Source organism: Manacus vitellinus, unplaced genomic scaffold (genome assembly GCF_001715985.3).
Source record: "Manacus vitellinus isolate BGI_N305 unplaced genomic scaffold, ASM171598v3 scaffold_23_pilon, whole genome shotgun sequence".
In the NCBI taxonomy this organism is placed as follows: domain Eukaryota; kingdom Metazoa; phylum Chordata; class Aves; order Passeriformes; family Pipridae; genus Manacus; species Manacus vitellinus.
This window is the reverse complement of record NW_021939718.1, coordinates 2,232,490-2,247,397: the sequence shown is the minus strand read 5'-3', so window position 1 is coordinate 2,247,397 and position 14,908 is coordinate 2,232,490. Positions and strand designations below refer to the sequence as shown.

General features: G+C 39.8%; 2 protein-coding genes across 2 annotated transcripts in view; one reads left to right on the top strand and one right to left on the bottom strand.

The window, feature by feature from the left end:
• Nucleotides 1-4,274, top strand: part of RASA1 (RAS p21 protein activator 1) — a 53,342-nt gene extending 49,068 nt beyond the window's left edge. The window contains 4 exon segments of the mRNA XM_029959942.1: nucleotides 447-535; nucleotides 1,351-1,428; nucleotides 2,584-2,718; nucleotides 3,285-4,274. Coding sequence (XP_029815802.1) covers nucleotides 447-535; nucleotides 1,351-1,428; nucleotides 2,584-2,718; nucleotides 3,285-3,368 — 386 coding nt within the window. The 3' untranslated portion in view covers nucleotides 3,369-4,274.
• Nucleotides 4,275-5,511: 1,237 nt separating this feature from the next.
• On the bottom strand, nucleotides 5,512-14,902 carry CCNH (cyclin H). The gene is made up of 8 exons (XM_018072837.2): nucleotides 14,851-14,902; nucleotides 13,617-13,690; nucleotides 13,125-13,335; nucleotides 12,652-12,815; nucleotides 10,761-10,831; nucleotides 8,211-8,322; nucleotides 7,599-7,659; nucleotides 5,512-5,724 (listed from the first exon to the last, which is right to left on the bottom strand). Exons 1-8 carry the CDS (start codon nucleotides 14,866-14,868, stop codon nucleotides 5,680-5,682), a joined length of 756 nt encoding a protein of 251 aa, XP_017928326.1. The 5' UTR covers nucleotides 14,869-14,902; the 3' UTR covers nucleotides 5,512-5,679.
• Nucleotides 14,903-14,908: the final 6 nt, after the last annotated feature.

Here is a 14,908-nt window from a genome sequence, read left to right as displayed (position 1 = left end):
ACAATGTAGCATGTTTTCTATCATCAGTCTTTAAGCTGTATTAAATGAGAAGAACTGGGTTGAACAGAGTTTCTTTCTTTCTCTCACACAGTAATAGTTTCTGTACATGCTTTGGAGAAAGCATTTGAGAAACACAGCCTGGATCCTTTCTTTAGCATTTTATTATCTTCGAGTAGTTTGCAAGTTAGGTACCTCCTAATTTGGGTTGCACCGTTACTGGAGGTGTAAAAAGTCAGATTAACAAGTTTTTTTTGGACATCATTAAAGCAACCTGTTTTATTTCATCAAGTGACATCTTTCACATGATGTTATACTATTAAAATTACTTTATATTTATATAAAGATACATCATTAAAAATATGAATGGGAAAAGAACTCTTTTAATATGTGACTGCTATTAATTTTAAATGAATGGCCAGTAACTCTCTATTTTGCAATCCTGCCAGATTCTCCTTCCCCCACTGCTGCAAGAACACTGACGCTGGTCGCCAAGTCTGTGCAGAATTTAGCAAATCTCGTTGAATTTGGAGCTAAGGTGAGTATAATTTTACACAAAGAGGACAATGTGGAACTGTGTTTCCAGTACATTTTTTACATGTACTTGTGTAATGCATGCAAAAATCTGTTGCTATTTTCTCATGCTGAACCTCTGACTTTTTCTCTTACCCCACTTTGACCTTGGATTTATCACTCCTTAGTTTGGTGTTTTCTGTGGAAGAGCACCTCAAACTCTATCTGTATTCACTGTCACACTGCTAGACATAATTAATGGTGTAAGTCAAGTGTACATATTGCACTAAAAAGCCCAAGCTTTCAATAAGGTATCAATTATAAGACTAAGAGAATGCCAGCATTAACTGGTCTATCTCAGTTCCCAGGCTGAAACATTGCTAAAAAGAAATTTGTTGATGTACGCATAATTAACATGACCGCAGGCTGGCATTACAGTTATTTCTCTGACACACAGAACTTGGAATGTAAGAGTTAATGAAAAAAAAAAAAACAAGGGGGACACTTATTCCTGATCATGCCTCTGAAAGTAGAGCATCTGTTCATTGCAGCCAGGTATTGAGAGACACTCATCTTAATGCAAATTCATATTGGTATCCATGTGTAAGAAAAATTCTGAATCAGAGATTCTCAATCTTCTGGATACAAGAAAATACTGAATTCTGTATTCTTTTGTCTGGTTGCACACCAGACATTAGAAATTCTCTTGAAAAAAGATAACATTATTCCAGTTTACATACTTGTTTTGCAGTGTCATGTGCCTGACTGCGCTGTGTTCCCTTCAGATGTGACAATTATCTTGGCATTACTTTGTTAATGAATGCTCTTTAAAATTACCAGGAGCCATATATGGAAGGGGTAAATCCATTCATCAAGAGCAACAAACATCGCATGATCATGTTCTTGGATGAACTTGGGGTAAGTGGTTAAAAAAATATTTATTGAAGTTACATAGCAGCATTATAAATTAAAATTCTTTACACTTCTTATTAAATAGCTCAAAAGTGCATTAATTTTGAATGCTTATAACTGAATACATTTTTTAATGCACGTTTAGAGACTACAGATTGCTTGTCTGTTACATGGAATTAAAACCATCAAATATCTTCCTAGACTTTATTAATTTAGTGCCTCTGTAAATGTGAGAAGCTCAAAATAGATTTTATAGCCATGAGACTAGAAATTTTGGCCAGCAATACAAACCTTTAAAAACATGTTTTAAAACAAAAATTTTTATGTCTAATTTGTCACATGGTTTTGACCAGAGATGGAAATTTAATTTTTGGTTTAAAAATTACTAGGTCGAATCTTGGTTAGCATTGCCAAAAGTGTCACTGCATGCATTCTGTATATTGTAGTTCACCGCTCTGGGTGAAGAACCGCTTCTACTATCCAACCTAAACCTCCTGACACAACTTCAGACCATTCCCTCAGGTCCTGTCACTGGTCACCACAGAGAAGAGATCAGTGCCTGCCCCCTCCTGTTCCACTCACGAGGAAGCTGTAACTGCAGTCAGGTCTCCCCTCAGTCTCCTCTTCTCCAGGCTGAACAGACCAAGTGACCTCAGCCCCTCCTCATACAGCTTCCCCTCAAGGCCCTTCACCATCTTCGGTCCCCTCCTCTGGACACTCTCTAATACCTTTCTAATATCTTTCCTGTATTGAGGTACCCAAAACTGCCACAATATTCAAGGTGAGGCTGCCCCAATGCAGAGCAGAGCAGAACAATCCCCTCCCTCACCCAGCTGGGAATGTTGTGCCTGATGCCCCCCAGGACACAGTTGGCTCCTGGCTGCCAGGGCACTGCTGACTCATATGCAACTTGTCATCGACCAGGACCCTCAGGTCCCTTTCCATGGCATTGCTTTCCTGCATCTCATTCCCTGTTCTTTACCTACATCCATGGCTGCCCCATCCCAGGTGCAGAATCCAGCACTTCCCCTTGTTGAACTTCATATGGTTGGTGATTGCCCAGCACTCTATAATACACAACAAGAAAGATGGACTGGAGGTTTAGCTGGAAAGACCAAAATTGGTCTTGGCATCCTAAATCTGTGTTTTGTTCTGTTGAAGAATGTTCCTGAGCTCCCAGACACTACAGAGCACTCTCGGACTGACCTGTCCCGGGATCTGGCAGCCCTGCACGAGATCTGCGTGGCACACTCGGATGAGCTCCGGACGCTCAGCAATGAGCGAGGTGTGATGCAGGTAAGGTAACACCAGGCAGGGTTAGTAACCACATCACAGGTACAGGTGGCATGTCCAGAGTTACTCCTCAGTACTGGGATTCTTTTGTAGTATTTCTGTAGCAGTGTGACTGATAAACATTTTAAAATACTGGCAGGAGGTTATTAACTGTGAAGATAAATACTTAGTCCATAGTTTTGTTTCTTCATGCAGCAAAACCAGATTGGGGTATTTTTTTGAGTTTTCAGAGGAAGTTTTAGTTTCTGGCCTTAAACACAAAAAATTACTATATCCCAACAGGCTCTCTGGGTCATTGGTTTTCAGATCTTGGGTTTTTTTCAGTTGAGAACTAAATTAGCTTTCTTTTAATACCTCATTTATCCTCACTAGTTTGCCAGTACACTTGTACAGCTGTAAACTTGGCAAACACCTGTATGCTTTCTCTGCCTCCCTTTTTTTAAATTATTTTTAATATATTTAAACTACCTACTCACAGGTCTGATGGGGCAGATGCTGAAAATGCTGCTCAGGGAGGACAGTTCTGTTTCCAATAGCTAATGTGTGGTTTACTGACTCTCTCTCTACAGCATGTTCTTAAGAAGCTTTTGGCCATTACTGAACTGCTACAACAAAAACAAAATCAGTATTCAGTGTCTAACAACATCAGGTAGCAGCCCTCTACCTACATTCTGCATGGATCCAGCATGCCTGACATGGCAACTCCGACCAGTACCACTTTCTTCTTGCTCTTGCCAAAAACAGCACACCCTGTCACGTTCCCAGTGATGTGTGAACTATGCAAAAAGAAAACAAAGATCCTGCTGGTGAATAATTGTACCAGCAGCTTTTTTAAGCTATCTGTGCAGGACATTTGCACTTTTTTTTTCCACTTGGAAACAGTTTTCACAACCTCTGAGCCTTGGTGTAGAGTTCACCCTCCGCAGTGAAAATGCTGTGACTGTGTCTTGGACTTTGAAAATTATTTTCAGCACCTCTGATTGCCAAAGTTTTTGCTGTCTGGTTGGAAAACAACTATCAACTGACATGAGAAGAAATGTGTCATTCTGACAACCACCAATAACTGGATAACATTTCTTACTGTAATTTCTGAGTGGTGACAATAATTATGACTTTTGACTGTTTCAACCACTTTTAACTTGTATTTACAGTTTTCAGAATCTGATGTTATGGTAGGAACAATCTTTACTGTACACTTTTTATACCATACTGTTTCTCTCGCTGGAATTATGTGGAAAGAGAATATGCAGAATGGGTCTTGTCAGCTTTATTTTTTTGATGTGCCACTGATTCAGTCTGAATAGTTCTTCCATCAAGAACTGTATATCCGGATAAATCACAATGCTTTTGTAAAATGTTTACAACAGTAAATAATTTGAATTCAGTAAATTTATTGATCATTGTATCAGACATGCATGCATTCATTAAACCATTTTATAAAATAGGTATTGTTTGGTCTTTTGTGTACTGTAAGTCTAGCATAAATATTATTTTTATAAGTGAAAAATGAGTTTTTAAAATAAATCAAGCTGCGTATCAACTGTATGGAAACTTGCTAACTTTGGCTGCTGTGGAAATTTTTTAGTGTCTCTACATGTGGTGTACTTTAAAATGTTCACACTGTCACTTTTTCAGCATAAATCCTCAAAACAGCATTACCTTGTCCATACGCCTTAATTTGTACATGACAAGGTGAGAAAGTAGATGTTAAAACATCCTAGGTGGGTTGAGATTTAATAAGAAGAAATTCTTCCCTCTGAGTGTGGTGATGCACGGGCACAGTGCCAGGGAAGCTGGGGATACCCTCCTCCTGGAAGCCTTCAAGGCCAAGCTGGATGGGGCTGGGAGCAGCCTGATCTAGTGGAAGGTGTCTTTGCCCATGGCACTGCCACAAAGTGTTTAAAAAAATGAAAAGTAAAATATGCTGTTGATTCAGAGGGCACTGCAGCACATCACCATGTGCTACTTTTCTAGACAGTGGTCTAATAATAGGGCATAACGGGATGCTGAGATTCGATTACAAGACTGAGATAATCAAATAATTTTATTACATGAACGTTGTTGATACACCACTGGAACACCTACACTGCTGCTTCTCCTGTCTATCAGAACTGCTTTTTCAATTCACTGTCACATGAAATCAGCGACTTTACTTTTAGGTCTTTGCTGTAGTATTATAGTGGCTCTGCTGTGCTGACCCTGGTGTCCAGCTGAACTGCTTCCTTGAAATGAGTCCAGTGCTACAGCTGAGAGCTCCCAAGTGTTGCAAGTACTGCACTCAGCAGGCATAGATGATGCTCTCCATAGTGACAACACTCCTGTTTGCAAGACCTTGGTACCACAGAAGTCTTTTTTTAGATTGTCCCATAACCCTGTGAAGTCTGTATTAAACTGCATCTGAGAGGAGTAAGTAATTAACAATCTCTCATTCTGCCGTATTTAGATCTTAACAGAGTTTATAAAATGGATTATTTTGTGGATTGAGGTGGCTGGCTGTAGGCAGTACAACATGGTAAAAAAAAATTGTTGAGCAGAGAGATGCCTGGTTAATCTACCTGTTACATACAAAATGCAGCAAAGAAAATGAAACTGGACAATGCCCAAAGCTGTATATAAGTGTGTGTATTGTAGAACTGTTTATGTTTCAATGGGGTATATGAAAATGAACCAAATTAGTGGCTGCCATGCTCTAACACTACACTTCACACACAGCAAACTGTTCCCGAACCACAAATGAGTGCCAGATTTCTAAAAGCAAGTATTTCTTGCTAATACTTGACCTTTCATGGATGAGGGTTTAAAGGAACCACAACTAATTTTATTTTAACAAAGTAACAGGCTTTTTTGCCAAGATAAACACTGAAAGCATAAAAACTGTATGACACAGAATATAAAGAACCTGTGGCAGGTAGGGTCACACCTGGCACCAAATTCATTCCTGGAGGGGTAGGAGTCCATCTTCCTTTAAGGTAATGCAGAATCCACAAGGTCATCATCAGTCCACTCTTCCTAATGGAAGGGAAAAACACAACACCTTGAGCAATGTGTGCATGTAGTGTCCTGTGTGTTCTTTATGGTCAGAATTTAAGAACTCACAGAAGGATTCCATGAACAGAGGAAAGACTAAAAAATATAAGTTGTGGCAAGTCAGGCCTATAAACTTAAAGCTAGTTATCCATACCTACTCTTACATGGAGACAGTCATGGAGCACCAGTCTGAGGTTTAGCTCATCCTTCTTACAGCTATGTAGAGATCACCACCACAGCTCATACTGCAACCTCTTACTAGTATCTTGTTTTATGGCCTCATCACCTTGGAAGCTGAGTCACCTGTGCTTAACCACTACCTCAGTTTCCTCTATCTTTCAATCTGATGAGCCCTCCATACCAGTTCTGGCCTTCCTACTGATACTAACCTCCAGCTGCAAATAAATCATTTGAAACAATGTCTAGAAGTAGATTAAAACTGACTGTGCACCTGTATACTACAGTCTAACGACAGGATTAATGAAGCCTCGACGTCTGAGCAGTTTGCACCCACTATATGCTTTCAAAAAGTTAAGCACATTTTCTCTTTTAGGTCCTGGCCAGCTCAGATCTGCTCTTGCATGTGACAATTACTCAGAACTGAAACTACACAAGTACAAACCCTTGGTAGTTCAGATATGTCAGTAATGAAAAGTCCTGAGTTTAGGACCTGTTGGAACTGCATAAGAGCCTATCATGAAATGCTGTAGGCTATGTGAATTTATCCAATCAGGTTACTCCTTTGGAAAAAAAATTATGAATTAATAACAAGCTCCAAAAGTCAAAAATGCCTCAAATCTTAGAGCATATTTAATTCAAATTAAACTGGGGCAGGGAACCAGTGAAATCTCCAGAGCTCGTTTAGAGCTGTTCTCTATGTCACTCTGTCAGAAAGTGAAAAGTTTTGCCAGTGCCTGGCAAAACGGAGTTGCCTGTTTCAATATGTTTTTTAAGACTGGCATTTGGAGTAAACACTAGTCAAAGGTTTTATGGCATAGTTATAAAATATGTTCAAGGTTCCACATTTTCTTAGAACATACCTTCAATGCTGGTTTTATTATAATCTTGTTTAAATAATTTTTTAGATTCTAGTTTGACACTGTAGCATCAACCTACTATGATAACCTATAATAGCAAGACTCCTTGAATTATAGAAAGACACAAATTTTGCATTTTATCCTCAGATTTTGGCAGACAACCCTCTTCAGCCTTTAGCACATTTTTCTAAATGTCATACTCAGAGTACCTTTGACTGTCAGGATGTAGTGTCTTTAGTAACAAGGAGTCCAGTTAAACACGGTTCTTCACAACTTCCAGAATGGACTCTCTACAATTTCCAGTCCACGTTACAAACAAAACCTCTGGAACGTGGTCAGATCAGATGTGAAGGACTACCTTAATTCTGTTTTCATTTGCTGAGTCACCCTCATCAGTTTATCTCCACCTTTTTTACACTTGGTCTTATAACCCAAAGTAGTAGCTACCAAACTGTAATTCATGCAAGCCTTGCTGGCAAAGTGGCTGATGTAGAAATTTAGTCTAGCATCTGACTTCTGCTTTGAGCAAGAAGCCAAATAAAGTAACTAAAAATTTTCAGAGCACAAGAAACAGCAGAAAGGATGGCCTGCGTGTTCTTCCCTCTCCCCACAAAAGACTGAGATATATAAGAACACTTGCAAGCACAGGCTAGTAGGAAATATGGCTCACTTGAAAAAAAAAAAAAGTTGAAAAAGACTTGGTTTGAGCACCAAGTAAAAGAGTAGTACAGATGCATAAGTTTATCTCAGTAGCTGTGTCACTTTCATCTTGGCAGTTAAGAGTGGAAAAACAAGTACCTGTACAAAAGGTTTACTGACCTCATCCATTTTGGATTTCTTTGCAACATATTCATCATTTTCATAACCTTTCCTCTTCTTCCTAACCCAGATGAGAAGTGAAATGTTCAGGTATTTTTATAAGTTAGACTCTTTCTATTTGACCACAAGATTAGATTATGGACACACTTGTCACATAAAAAAACTACCAAAGCCTCAACAAGCAGCTTGCTCCAAGTCCAGTGTCTACTGAAGTGAAAAGGGCAGAAAAGAAAAATCAGCAAGTTCTTTGCCCTCCATATAATTCTTAAGAAAACATTAACCCTTTACACAATTCTTGTTTTAATCACGTGGTTTTAAAGGTTCTCATTGCATACAACATCAAGTCACCAGACCTTAGAAGCCACCCAGGATTCCAGTTTTTTTTAATCAGCCTGCAGTGCAAATCAGCACAAAAGAATGTATTTATGTATTACTGAAAGCACTATGTTGAGTTTTGGTTCTCAGCTCCCAGCAGACACTCACATAGCAAGCATGTGAACATTGTGTGCACATTTAGAGGTTTTCAATTTTCAATCATTCATATAGATAAAAAATTAATGTTCCTATACCAATAAAACCAGCAGAATTTTAACACATTGAAGATCTACTTACGGGTTTGTATTAAGTGCAAGCTCTAAGGTATGACACTTCTCTAATTTCTGTTTCAGAGCAGCAACCTCTTCAGCCCTTGGCAGTTCATATTTCTTGATGAGATTTTTCATGCCTACAATGGCAACAACACAGCTCTAAGCACATAAGTAATTTCTGCTCTGCCTTGTTGGGTTGGGTCTGCATGGCCAGGTGTTGGTAGTGGGGGGGCTACAGGGGTGGCTTCTGTCAGAAGATGCTGGAAGCTTCCCCTGTGAACAACAGAGCCAGTGCCAGCCAGCTCCAGGAGGTACCTACAATTGGCCAAGGCTGAGCCCATCAGCAATGGGCTAACAGATTTAAGGGAGGGGGTGAAAACCCACCTGTACAACAGTAAGTGCTGCTGGAAAGAGGAATGAGAATATGTGAGAAGAACAGCCCTGCAGGCAGCAGGGTCAGTGAGGAAGGAGGGGAGGAGGTACTCCAGGCACCAAAAGGGATTACCCTGCTGATGAAGCTCCTGATAAGCCTATGGTGAGACAGCTGTGCCCCTGCAGCTCATGGAAGTCAACAGTATGGAGATCCACCTGCAGCCTGTGGAGGAGTCCACTCTGGAGCAGGTGGATGTGCCTGAAGGAGGCTGTGATCCTCTAGAAATACCATGCTACAGCAGGCTTCTGGCAGGGACCTGTAGACCCATGGACAGAGGAGGTTTGCTGGCAGGACTTGGACCCCATGGGGTAGCCACACTGGAGCAGTGCATTTCCAGCGGACTGCACCCCATGACATGGTCCCATGCTGGAGCAGTTCATGAAGAACTGCAGCACATGGGAAGGACCAACGTTAGATAAGTTCATGAATGACTGTCTCCTACAGAGGGACACCACACCAGAGCAAGGGAAGAGTGTAAGGAGTCCTCTCCCTGAGGAGGAAGGAGTGGCAGAAACAAGCTGACTACAGTCCTCCTGTGCTGGAGGGAGAGAATTCAGGAGTGAAGCCTAGCCCAGGAAAAAGGGAGTGGCAGGGGAAAGGTCTTTGAAAATTTGGTTTTCATTTCTCATTATCCTGGCAGTTAATTAATTTTCCCCAGCTGTGTCTGTTTTGCACACAACTGTGACTGGTCAGTGACCTCTCCCTGCCCTTATCTCAGCACCCAAGCTTTTTATTATATTTTTTCTCCCCTGCCCAGCTATGGAGGTCACTGATAGAGTGGCTTTGGTTGGGTACCTGGTGTCCAGCTGGGGTCAGACCACAACAAGCTTATCAGCAGCATAGCTGCTGCTACTGCTTACCCCTCATAGCCAGGCTTGAGCCAACAGTTTTTCCTTTCTTCCCTCATTATAACTCTACTGAAACAAGTCACTAGCATCGCTTCACTCTGGATTTCCTCAAGGTAAACTCTAATAATGTAGAGTTCATGTTACTGGGCTAACAAGCTTCAAAATACACAGGGGTTTTTTGCATTCAGCACTGTACCTCTGTCTTAAAAAAAGACTGGTTTCTGTCTTGTTAATAATACAAGTAACATTTACAGCTACCTTTCAAGAAACAAGATTTTTTTCTCTATGACCAGCTTTTTGTAAAAGTCATTTACAATGCTTCACAAATTCCCTTCCAACCATCATATGTTTATGGAAGAGCTGCCTTTGGGCTAAAGCTACCTTCCAGAATAATGGAAGAGAAGACTAAGTGACCAAGTGTTCCCTTTGATCTCAGCAATGGAAACCTGAAGACTGAATCTGTTAGAAGAGAAAGGGAAGGGCACCTTAAGTTCTGTAAATTCAATTTAAATAGAATTTGTAGACCCTGATGACTTGTATGGTGCATTCACTACTCAAGTAAGCCTTGCCAAAGACTGAAGCTTCAATGCTACCACTCTCATTTTAAATGCATGGATTAGCCTAAAGCATCAAATAACTGATTACTTACTGGGAATTTCATATCCCCGCCTTTTCACTTAATTAAAAAAAGGTAATAATCAGCAGACTATATTCCTTATTAGCTAAACTATGGTAGTATTCTTGATATTTGTAAAATATATACATACACACACACACATACATATGTCTCACACTAGTGAAGCTAAGCATCTTTTGAATATGTTGATAGCTGCAAAACATAAGTGCAGCTATCAATCATTCAGCTTACAAAGGTACCCTCTGGTGGTAGTAGCAGTAATGTGCAGGCTTTGCCTGAAGCAGCAATTTTTAAGACACAGTGACTTGAAAAGTCATTTAATCCTGTCTTACAAAAACCATTATCTAGTTCCCAAAATAGATTTCTCACTTTTAACTCAGGTGCTAGTCTGAAAGCATCAGGCAGGCCATTTCTCTTTTCATTTATTTCACTTGTTCATTTTCATTTGTTTAATTTGTTCATTGTGTCTCAGTGTTTTCTCCCCTTCCATCCACATGATCCATCCACACTGCCCATGTTTTACTTACCTTATGCATGCCCTGAGGTGAAGAAAACCACTTGAAGCACACCCTTCTGCCTAAAGCTTTTGTTATTTGGAAAAACTTGATTTTTTCTTCTTTAGATACTCTTTATCATACTTTTCCGATGTTTACTTACATTTCATGTCATCTAGTAGTCTGGATAAGGTTGATCTGTTCTCTTTCAGCATAAGACTCTCTGACAAATAGCTTCAAAGAGACATAGAAGAATAAATTTTTAAAGTGCCATAATTATTTGTGGCAGTTACTATCTGTTAATAAAAAGTGTATTATTTATTATTTATATCTGCTAGAGCTTTATGATTAGACTAAGTAAGAACACTTCGGTTATGTAAGTGCTTTAAAGTGATAAAAAAGCAAATCTGTCACTGTAAGAACTTGACAAAAGTATTCCCCAGCCATGTGAGAAACTGAAGTTCCAACACTGCAGAATTCAACATTTCTAAATAAGCCTCACAGAGCTAAGACAAATTACGTTTAAGATTCTATGGTAACATCACACTATGGCACAGTATGACTATGGGACAAGCCAAAACTACAGAAGAGTGTTTTTCAGACTGACCAACAGACAACAGAGCTTGCAAGACAGGCCTGCTTCTTTTGGCAGCTAAAAGCCATTTCTAAATGCTGTCTTGTAAGAGCCTGTGGGTCCCTTCTTCTTCCTACTGAGATTCAAACTTCCTTTCAGTAAGAACACTAATACATGCACACACTGCCTGGGTAAAACCCCAACGCTCCTCACCAAGACTCACAACAACCAAGCAGTTTTATCCCTTCCATCATGGGAACGACAGGCTTTCAAAACCCTCCAGTGTTCTGTCCCACCTCTGCAGGTGCACCTGCTGACAGGTCCACAGACCCAGCACTTGCTTCCCTCATCCAGCAGCAAAAACTCAAGTAAAATAATAAATAACAAGGTTATAACAACTGCATAGGGCAGACAGGTCACAAAGACTTGAGTTCTTCCTGAACATGCACACCAAGTTCAGATGCCTCATTTCCCATGCTATCTACAAATTATTTTAGTACTTTTAATATTTAGTATTTTTGCAAACACGCTTTTCTGAATTTTTGCACTAGCAGTAGAGAATTACAGATCTAGTAAGGAAGGAGATCAAGTTCAAGTTAAAGTAAGCACCTGAATGCTTTTATAAAATTTTGAAAAGACAGTGAACCCTGCAGATAATACTCTTTCTTTTTGAACAAGAGAGATCTGAGATTCATTTAGAGGAGGTTTGTTTAAAAGTAACTAGTTTATTTAAAAAATAAGTGTTTGCATTTTGCATGCAGGTGTTACACTCAAAATGCTCACAGGCATGTGATTATAACATGCCAGGTACAGCTCCTTACAGGAACTACCTGTTTTTTCTGAAGAAAAGCATATGCTTTGTCTTTAAGAGAACCAAACCAAACGAACTACACATTTCAGCAAAGGTATGGAAGTGTTTGATAATGCCTGTGCAAACACCAGTGGCTTGGGCACAGAAAGGAAAGTGGGAACTGATTTAAAACAGCACCTTAGCATTAGTTTGTTTCCGTGGAAAATGAACAGTTGTACCAGCCAAATACAGCACTTAAGTTTCAGCATGCCTAGTAGCTGTCAGTTCAGTGTCATTTCAGTTGACTCTGGAACCTTAAAAATCTTACTTTTTCTTTAAGTGATTCTTAAGAAACTCAGTTGCTCCTGTATTTCCACTTTCTTCACCATAATCTTTAAGATGAGTCTGAAAATCCTATACTGTTCTAACTGAGGCAAAGTCATCAGGTTTCTTTTTTTTGTTCTTCCAAAGGCATATAATAACCAGACACCAACTAACCGCATTTATCACCTGCTTTTTGAAAGTGAAACCAACAGTACCACTACAATTCTGAAACATACCTAAAGAACATAACAGTGCTAACAATCAGTAAATACACAATTCTACTAGTTAAGAATGCCTGGAGCAAAATAATTTTATACAGGAACCAAATAAACTACTCAAATCATATCTATACAAAGAAAATACTACCTTTCCATATTAATTCCTGCTCTTGAACCACTAGATAATATGGCAGTGAGAGCTATCAGTGAGGGAGTAAAGAGCAGATACGCATCTGTCAGAGCCACTCGACTGAGGAAGTCATCAGCTGTTTTCCTCAAAACTTCAGGATTTTCCAGCACTGGGTATCGAGTCTAAAAAGTAATCATTTAGGAAAGTAAGTGGCTGCTCCTCCTTCTTGTTTGTGAGCTCAGAACACACAAAACAACAACACTTTACAGAGCTAAAAAGTAGCAGGCCTTCCTCTTTTTCCAAAAATAGCCTAAAAAGCTTAAAGACCAAAAATAAACAACCACCTTTAAGGTATTTGTTTATCGCTTTAGTAATTAGATCTTTTAAGATCACAGGTACAAAAGGAAATAAAGTTTTCTAACACAACACATGACAGACTTGTATTACTTTACTACACAGAGCATGAAGCACATCAAGCAGTTTTTTATTACCTTCAAATCGATTAGAAATCCCTCAAATGGCCGGTATGGATTGTGGACAATGAGATGGAAGTTCAGTTGCTGAATAAGCAGCAGTTCATATTCCAGTATTTGTTCAAGAGCTTTTTCCTGTCCAAGAGGGCTTTCTCGAAGGTTACCAACGAACTGTGCACTGGATACATTAAATTCATCTACTTTACAGGCCAAAAATGCACACGTTAGCCTTGAAGAGGGGAAAAAAACCAAAAAAGCGAACAATTGACTTATGGAGCATCGGTTCTTTTATCAAGAGTTCTGTTCACAAAACTTGTATCTTCAAAACACCATGTTCTGAAGACAACAAATTTTTCCAAACGGAAAGTGAAACAGACCATACTTTGTCTTTATGGCTATTTAAGCTCTCAGATTTCCTTTCTCCTTTTTTTTCAGGTCTTCACAAATATAAAAGATTATACTTCCAAAGTTCCACTTGGCAGAATAACTCAAGAAGTGTTGATAACTCACATTATTATCCGAGGATGATACTCCATCACTGAGTTATTGAGGTAAAAGCGTTTAAAATACATGCAAGCTGTTCCCTAAATTGAAAAAAATGGAGAGAGAAGAAATAAAAATGGATAAAGAAAAAATAAATACATTAGAAAAACGTCACAGATCAGGCAAGTTTGAATATATACTACAGGCATACAGGATACACTGGGGCATTAACACACACACAAAGCCATGTCATTAAATATTTCATTTATGCCAGCAATATGACAGCCTTACAAAATCTTCTCTTTTATTTTTAGACATATTTTGCAAGACAATGCTCAAAAACCTTAAAGTATCTTCATGAGAAAAATCTGGTATTCAAATGAAATTTAAAAAACAAAGACTGAAAAAATATTATACCAGAAGTTGCAAGCAATCCTAACCATTTGAATTTTTCGATCAGTAATTTCTGGAACATATTTATCAGCATGAAAACAGGTGTTTTCCAAAATCAGTGCTTGACGAGACTTTACAGGGGCCACTTCTCAAATATAAGTCTGGTTTCACAGAATGTGCCATGGCAGCTACTGCCACCTTTCAAAGGCATCCTCAAGTGGGGCACTCTTCACCACACCTGCCAGAGGAAGGGAGGGCTAACAGGGCACAAATACAAGCCATTCATCTCAATGGCTCGGCTTCAGCTGCAGGTCCCCAACGCTCCCTTCTGCAACACTCGCCTACATTCAAGACCAGTCAGTTCAACTATTTCTTTCTCCTTTTAGGTTACTTAAGTGCTAGTACAAACGCTGATCCAGCTTATTCTGTGGTCAGACAAGCAGCAGTGCTTGAGAACGACAACCCAAATGCAGGACTGCCTTCTTTAGCTACTGCGAGACTGCTTTACTGTATCATCGCCGTTTTATTGTAACATCAATCGTTACCATCGACCACCGACCATTACTTTGTTTCTACCCTTTGCTAAAGGGTACAAACCACAACAGTTCAAGTCAAACAAAGCAGTCCAGTCACCCACGCAAGTGTAGGAGCCACAAGCAGAAGATCACGTTGAGAAACAACTCGTTTTGAAATGGCTGCACGGCTCAGAAAACAAACAAAAAATATAAGAAGCAGGCACAGACTGCAATGCTGAAAGAGAGAAATTAGCTCTAAAGACATCCGCGGTCTCAAGAACAAGCCAAGCAAACAGTAGCAGGCGAAAGAAGGAGGGGGCCGAGGTGGACCGGTCCCAGCGCCGCTCACTCACCACCACGGACCGCGGCATCGCGGGCTTGAACACGGCGCAGAAGTCCAACAGCCGCTTC